Source organism: Maylandia zebra, linkage group LG2 (genome assembly GCF_041146795.1).
Source record: "Maylandia zebra isolate NMK-2024a linkage group LG2, Mzebra_GT3a, whole genome shotgun sequence".
Lineage (NCBI taxonomy): Eukaryota > Metazoa > Chordata > Actinopteri > Cichliformes > Cichlidae > Maylandia > Maylandia zebra.
The window spans coordinates 44944099-44952680 of record NC_135168.1 but is presented as its reverse complement, the minus strand read 5'-3'; the positions used below and the strand labels follow the sequence as shown (position 1 = coordinate 44952680).

Sequence of the window (8582 nt, the reverse complement as noted above, 5' to 3'; positions counted from 1 at the left end):
TACTGACCTAAATTACTGGATCGGATATCGGAGAGAAATAAAAACTGTAATCCGATCCATTAAATATCAAAAAAGCACCTCACAAAACTTGCGACACGGCATAACTCGGCTCATAACCGTAGCACGTCGGAGCACTATGCATCACGTGATAGAGCGCTGTAGCATGGATCGGCGGTCTGGTTGAGTATTTGGAGCCTTGCTACCAAACCAGCATTTCATCTCGGAGAAAGCTATTGCAGAGAGAAGTAAAGCAAATGTGTAAGTTCATCTCTGAATGTTTGTAAAGCATTCCAGTGTTAAGCTTAACAACCGATATATGGAGCGACTGCCTCTATCTACCTCCCCTCCCTCTGCTACTTCAATCGTGAAACTGATTAATGATCCGCTGATCGGCTTTTCTGTCGCGAGTCCGTCTCTCTTGTTTGTTTTTGGCCCACTTTGCACCAGAAAGAGGAAACCAGCGGCTGAACAACAGCAGCACGTTTAAGCTTGATAATCTGTTGTTAGAATTTATTTAATATTACTTTCTACACCAGGATCCTTTTCTATGTAGCTGACGGCTGGTAACTGTGCAGGGGCGGATCTAGCAAAGTTTAGCCAGGGGGGCCGATAGGGCATGAACAGGGAAAAGGGGGCAAAGACATACTTTTCTTTCTTATTCTCATTTAAAATGAGTTATTGGTTGGTTATACAATATATTGGTTATACATTAGTTAGGTTGCTTACTCTTTAAAATACCAGAATAGGGAGGATGGAGTAGGTTTAAGTTTATTAGATTGATCAGTATTGCTGAACTATGAAATATTTTGGGTGCAGTGTAGTTTTTTGCATACAGGTATAACAGAATAGCTTTAGTGGGGTTTTTTTAACTTGAGTTTGAACTTATACAAAATGCAGTAAGATATAAAAAAAAAACTGTTTTATTGATTAAAAAACACACTATATCGGATTCATATCGGTATCAGCCGATATCCAAATTTATGATATTGGTATCGGACATAAAAAAGTGGTATAGTGCCATCTCTAGTTTCAACGTAACTTTATTCTTTCATGAGTTATTTACAAGTTTCTGACCACTTATAAAATGTGTTCAATGTGCTGCCCATTGTGTTGCATTGTCAATGCAACCCTCTTCTCCCACTCTTCACACACTGATAGCAACACCGCAGGAGAAATGCCAGCACAGGCATCCAGTATCCGTAGTGTCAGGTGCTGCACATCTCGTATCTTCACACCATAGACAATTGCCTTCAGATGACCCCAAAGATAAAAGTCTAAGGGGGTCAGATCGGGAGACCAATCCACTTTCCAGGAAACTGTTCATCTAGGAAAGCTCGGACCTGGCACCCATAATGTGGTGGTGCACCATCTTGCTGGGAAAACTCAGGGAACGTGCCAGCTTCAGTGCATAAAGCGGGAAACACATCATCATGTAGCAATTTCAAACATCCAGTGGCCTTGAGGTTTCCATTGATGAAGAATGGACCCACTGTCGTTGTACCCCATATACCACACCATCACTTTTGTTGTTCCAACAGTCTTAGAGGGATCCATCCAATGTGAGTTAGTGTCAGACCAATAGCGGTGGTTTTGTTTGTTAACTTCACCATTCACATAAAAGTTTGCCTGATCACTGAACGAAATCTTCTGCGTGAACTGAGGGCCCTGTTCCAATTTGTTTTGTCCATTCTGCAAATTCTGTGCGCCGATCTGGGTCATCCTCGTTGAGATGCTGCAGTAGCTGGAGTTTGTAAGGGTGCCATTTGTGAGTAGCTAATATCTGCCGAAGGGATGTTCGACTAATGCCACTCTCCAGTGACATGCGGCGAGTGCTACGCTGTGGGCTCTTGCTGACTGAAGCTAGGACAGCCAATGATGTTTCTTCATTAGCGAAAGTTTTCTTGCGTCCACATTTTGGCAAATCCAACACTGAACCAGTTTCACGAAACTTAGCACGCAGTTTGCTAACTGTAGCATGGGAGATTAGAGCTGGGCGATAGAACGATAACGATATGTATCGCGATATAACTTTTACTCGATAGAGAAATTAAGCTATCGCGATAGACCTCGCAGCGTCACGTTGCGTGACTTGTTACGTACAGCACAAGTGCCAAGCCGCACGTGTGTTTGTTTGGGAAGCAGCCAGCGCGTAATGGAGGAAATGAGTGTGCCGACTAGAAAAATCAACCGAGCGTGACCGAAGAGAAAACAGATGATGGTTCCAATGCCGGAGAGATTGTCGAACGGAAGAGCCATAGAAGTTCCGTAGTGTGAAGGTATTTCGGCTATTTCAAGTCTGACAAAAAACAGAGTAGCGTGCACTGTAAATTGTGCCGAAAACAAGTCTGGAAATACAATAAACTGGTGCATGCGTCACACTGTGCGCCACGTTATTGTTTCGGTGAAATGAATTTCTACAATACTGTTACTGTTAATTCTACTCTCTGCAGTGTTTAAATGCTTACATATACACACAGTTACTGTCCGTCCACACATACGACTCGGTTCTGCTTCTATGCCCCAGCTTTGTTTACTTTTTCCCACCGAGGCTTCTAGACTTCTGATTGGCCAACATTTCTGCACGGTTAGGAATCTAGCGCCACCTGCTGCTTTGGCATGTTCATAGCAGCGTTTTCCTTCATTTCTGCCTTTATGTGTGGACGGGATTATTTTTTAAAACGAAAACGGAAAATCTCCGTTTTCAAAAATACCCGTGTACGTGTGGACGTAGCCTCAGTCTCTGACTGGAAGCGCTAATTCGTCATTCGGCTTTTGTCAGACTAAAGTAACTGTTAAAACTGTTTGAAAAGCTAAGCTATACAACAAGGAGAGATTGAGAATTTCCTTTTAGTTCTCAGTTTATTTGATATTGACAAAAGTTAGTCAGTTTTGTCTGTTCTTCTGTAAAACAAACTAAGATTTATTTTTAGAATTAATATTTTGTTTCTAAGTGGAATTGACAATTTAGTCTGTTTCGTTTGTTCTATTTTGAAACTTAAACGCTTTAGCGGCTGCCTTTTGTGTAGTTTGCAATATTTGCCTTTATTTATCTGAAAAAGTCTCATGTTCCTTAAGTACATCTACCCTGTTGAACTTATTATGGGAAATAAATATTTAAATAAAAACAAGCTGCTGATTATTTCACATTTTACTTGTGAGCAACGGCACATTTAAATCTTACAAATATAGTTATTTGGCTTATATCGTGATAGATATCGTTATCGCCTGAAATGAAAAAAACATATCGTGATATGAATAAATCTCATATCGCCCAGCTCTATGGGAGATGGGTGGTCTGGTAGGGTGTCTTGCATTGAAATGACCCGGTTACTGCGTTCACCAGATATCAACACAATTTCGATCCGCTCCTCACGTGTTAACCTCTTCGACATGTCAATGGCTGTGAACAAAGAGAAACTTGTAAATAACTCATGAAAGAATAAAGTTACGTTGAAACTAAACACACCATTGTTTTTCTTGTGACATTACCAATAAGTTTGATGTGTCACATGGCCCTCTTCCTATTGAAAAAACAAAAGTTGTATCCAAGATGGCCAACTTCTAAATGGCCCACCCTTTATTATAATACTGATGCTGCTGCTGGCACTTTGTCTCAGTAAAGTCACACTTTGAATGAGGAAGTGTGTCATCAATGACAGCAGCTTATTGGAAAATGATGGAAAATACCCCTAATTTATTTACACTTATAAATGCTGTTCTTCAATTTTTGTTCTCCTTCCTCATCAGTAATATAATTTTATTAAAGTTTCTGGGAATGTAATGATATAATTAGGACCTATACAGCTTTCTCCTATCCAAGCAACATATGGTGGCATATTTCTAATTGCATCAAACCACTAGCACTGCAGACTAAAACCATGAAAGATAATGATTTGAACCAAAAATTATCAACTTGGATTCATAGCTCCCTAAGACCTGTGCCCACTGATTTTTTCACTCCACTTCTTAAGTAATCTGGCAAACCTCAACCTTTTCTGCCTTTCCGTACACTCCCTTTTCACCAGCCACCCTTCCACTGAGACCATTTCTGATGTGGTTTCAGCGAACAGTAGATGGATCAATGGAGCCCAGATGCATCTCTCAGGTCCTGTGTCAGGCCTTTATTGGATTCTTTCCTATTTGTCAAGGACATGACTTTGTGATACTGTTTGTCTGCTGTAGATAGCTTTGTTTTGTTTGTTTGGTTTTTGTCACTTAAAAAAATTACAAGCAAGCCTCGCTTATTGGAAGCACAAGAGACTTTTGTACAGTACTGTAGATTCTTCTTTTCCGTTATTTTCACTGCATTATTTATGTATTTATTTTGAAGAACTGAGTTAAAAAAAAATACATTTAAAACTGTTTTTCAAAAAAAAAAATCCAGTGATTTAGTTCCATGTTTTACATTATACGGCCTTCACACGTGTATAGTATTATGATGTTTCTTAGACTCCTTCTGCAGTGAAGTATCGTCGTAAACCCTGTCGCCTACCTCCCTTACTGAGGTGTGTGGACGCCATCTTGTGGTGCAAAGTTTGAAGTACACTTAATAAATTAATTTCTGTGGTCTGGCCACCATCAAGTCGAGTTTCTGAAAACGGCACACAATATTGGACGGATTTTATTTCTACCTCTGTTAGGCAAATTAAATAACTGCTTATGCGTAACTGTATATAGACGAACTGGGAGAGATTTTAATGCCATGTACATGTTAATAACACGTTTTTAAATGGACTGACTAACAAATAATTAATGGACAAATCAACCTTATGGCATGATTTTAGCACAACAATGGGTAAAATGCCATAATTTTGCACAAAGGTAATATTAGCTCAGGCTTATGACTGAGAGCTGGAGCCTGAAAATTGTCCTTGGAGCAAAGGTTAAAAACCAGGACATAAGTCATTGCAGCTGACTGGTTTCAGTACACCATTTTCAGAACCCCTGTTTCCTTAATGTAAGTAATCATTTAAATTTCTCACAGTTCTTTCATTAATAAATGACTATCCTTGTATTCAGGAGGAAATACCCAGTGTCTTTTGTGCCAGTGGATGTCGACACTCTAGTTTTTCCCTGACAGACTGTTTTTTTTTTCTCTGAACAAACATTCGATTAATTGTTGGTGCACATGTGCAAACACAGATTGTACTTTGGAGTAGCAGTCGAGAGTGTTTCTGTCAGGATGGCAGAAAAATTTGGAATGGGACTCATTTCTGTGTCTTTGCTGCAATTTCTGCTTTTAAATGTTCGACTGGGTTCTGGAGGTATTGTGACATTTTAGTGATGCTCTTTAACTTTAGGTACATTTTCGTTTTGCGGACTTTTTAGCAGCATTTACTTTAAGAAGTTGTTGCTTTTGACTTACGAAATGAACCAGTGGATAAACACAAACTAGCTTTTTCTTATTCCTTTGTTTACTCTAGCTCCGGCTCCATCTGCGGATGAAGTGTTTCTGTCCGGTCAATCAGCTGACAGCATTTTGCGCAGACACAAACGTTACAACACTGGACTGTTTGAGGAGTTTCTGCAGGGAAACCTGGAGAGAGAGTGTATAGAGGAATTATGCGACCTAGAAGAGGCGAGGGAGACATTCGAGAATGATGAAAAGACAGTGAGTATTCACTTACTTTGATTTTATTTGGCTTTGCTGGCTGCACCGATCACTGACTTTACTCTGTATTGTAGATGGAATTTTGGACAGGATATACAGGTAAGAGTGTGCTTAATAAATGATTGAATGTGAGCATCTTTTTAGGTAAACTTCTTTATTCTAACTAATTACTACTTATCGTTCCTAGTTTTAAAACTTCAACACTAAAGGTTTGTCTTTTATCTTGTAACATTACCATGTTTTTCTTAGATATTCTTTATGTATATTTATGCATGTTTATCTGTAAATGCAAAATGAAATGAAATATTTTCACCTCCCTGATTTTTTAGATTTTTGTATATTTGTCACACTTACGTGTTTCAGTACATCAAACAAATTTTAATGTTAGACAAAGATAACCCAAGAAATACAAAATGCATTTTGTATTAAAAGAAAATATTTATTTTTTTATTTTTATTTATTAAGAGGAAAAAATACTATCTAAACCTGGCCCTATGTGAAGAAGAAGTCTTCCTACCCCCTCTTTAAACACATTTTGTAAAGCTGGCTTCAATTTCACTAAGCATACCCAGGCCTGATGACTGCCAGAGGTCAATAATTCTCTATCTGCCAAGCTGAAGTAGGCTAAAAGAACACATCACAATCTAACCATTTCAAAAGCATTACAAAGTCATTTTAAGGCTTTAGGGCTCTGGTAAAGCACCGTGAGAACCATTATCCAGAATTAGAAAAACTTGGATCAGAGATGAACCTTTACAGGAGTGGCCAGCCTACCAAAATTACTCCAAGAGCACATCGGCAACTCATCCAGGAGGTCACAAAAGAACCCAGAACAACATCTGAAGATCTGCAGACATCACTTGCTTCAGTTAAGGTCAGAGTTCAACAATAAGAAAGAGGCCTCTGTGTGCAAACTGCCTCTGTGGGAGAGTTCCAAGGTTAATATGACAAAACACAACACAAAAGCTCATCTCCCATTTATTTTCTTCTGTGGACAGATGAGACAAAAGCTGGAAGGTTTGCGTCTCCATCTGGCATAAAACTAAAACATAATTTCTTAAAAAGAAGAGTCAAACAGTTAAACATGCTGGTGGTTGCGTGATGGTCTGGGGTTGCTTTGCTTCAGGACCTGGACGATTCATGCTGGGAAAAACCTCCATTATAGCTGAATTAAGACTATTCTGTGAAGAAAAGTGAGCCAAAATACCTCCGAGTGACGTCAAAGAACCTTATCAAAGGTTTGACAGTAGTTCTAAGGGTGCCCTGAGCAGCTATTAGGTTAAGGGGCCAATTACTTTTTTACTGCTTTAATATTTATGTATAATATAGAATGATAATATAATATAAAATTTTAAAAATAATATAAATCAATATATGTAATATATAATATCAAATTAATTTCAAGTTCTGCGTTTGGATTTCCTCAGATGATAATCAGTGTATGTCAGGGCCATGCCTGAACCAGGGGTCATGTAAAAACATCCTGGGCTCCTACACCTGCACATGTGCATCTGGCTTCACTGGGAGGAACTGTGAGATTGGTGAGTGAATGCCATGTGACTGGATATATAAACTGTAATCAAACAAAATTGGTTTTGTAGTGACATTTCCTACATTTCGTGACAATCTGATATCAGCAGTGATCAGATCAAAGGATCAAAGGATAAACAAGCAGATGCATTTCAGTCTTCTTCTTCTTTCTAAATTAAATCAGTGTCTCGCATTCAGCATCACTCTGGTTCCAAAATTAGGTTGTTGGCTATTTTAGATATTCTAAAAGCAGCATCCCACAGACCTGGATTTACCTGAATTTTTATTTCACTTTTCAAAACAGATGGTCTGTCTTAAAATAGCTATGTGAAATGGCTATGTGAATCCCTATTTAAAGATAAAAACAAAAATTTAATTTGTTCATACTGGCTATTATAAATTAGCCACTAGACATCCATTATTGATGTAAATTATAGAGAGGAATTCACAGCTATTGTTCTGATTTAAGATGCATTTTAAGAAAGAAGTTAGGAAGAAAATATGAGACTACAGAGTAGGTGGATGTCTAAAGTTTTATTCCCTCCACAACAGGTCAAAACTCAGGGGAATAGTTACTAATAGTTACTAGTTACTAAACTAAAAAGATTCATCAGAAACATGAATTCTCATTTCTGCTTTGAACACATTTGTGCTCAGAATGTGGCCTACAGCGCTGAAAGCACATTTAGAAAGGTTTTATTTAAAATTTAGTATTAGCAAGTGAATAACAACATACGAAACCTATTTCAGTGATTATATAAAATATTAAATATTATTGTGTTACAAAACACACTTCTATATGATATGGTAACAACATGTATATATATTCATTAAGAGGGTTGTTTTGAATTAATTATGTTTTGCTTTTGTTTTGTTTTTTCTCCTCAGCTATAGCAAAAAGATGCGATGTGAACAATGGAGACTGTATGCACTTCTGTGACTCATTAGGAGTCTTTAGAGCAAAATGCTCCTGTGCTAGAGGATACAGGCTGATGCAGGATGGTGTCAGCTGTGAAGCAGAAGGTATCAGCTTATTCCTGCTATATTCAATATCATATTAATGACTTTGTATCAATCCTCTTTTCTCACATCACCAGTTGAATTCCCATGTGGCAGAACTGCCCTGACAGCACAGAGTGGAGTATATACAAGATCTGTGCTCCACTATGAGAATGCAAACACCACTTCACTGACCAACACGAACACTACTCCATACCCTCCCTCAACTCCAGCCACTACCACAGTATCGTTTATGGACACAAGAAATAGACGAAAGAAACTGCCCCTGTGGGTATACAGTGACACTGAGGCCCCCACTGAGGAGCCAGTTACGCCTTATAAACGTATCGTTGGAGGTGAAGTGGTCCTACCGGGAGAGATCCCATGGCAGGTACTGTAATGTCACGAAGCAGACATACCCAATGCAATTTAAGCAGTTTGC

General features: G+C 38.6%; 1 protein-coding gene across 3 annotated transcripts in view; it reads left to right on the top strand.

The window, feature by feature from the left end:
- Nucleotides 1–234: 234 nt before the first annotated feature.
- f9a (coagulation factor IXa) overlaps nt 235–8582 on the top strand; it is a 10603-nt gene continuing 2255 nt past the window's right edge. The window contains exons 1-6 of one of the 3 annotated variants that reach the window (XM_076875176.1): nt 235–258; nt 5424–5611; nt 5686–5710; nt 7039–7152; nt 8030–8164; nt 8239–8531. In XM_076875176.1, the coding sequence (XP_076731291.1) occupies nt 255–258; nt 5424–5611; nt 5686–5710; nt 7039–7152; nt 8030–8164; nt 8239–8531 (759 nt within the window). In that variant the 5' untranslated portion in view covers nt 235–254. Of the gene's footprint in view, nt 259–5139; nt 5301–5423; nt 5612–5685; nt 5711–7038; nt 7153–8029; nt 8165–8238; nt 8532–8582 lie in introns of those variants that run through there. The other 2 variants (XM_004545674.4, XM_076875177.1) reach the window with 2 other exon arrangements.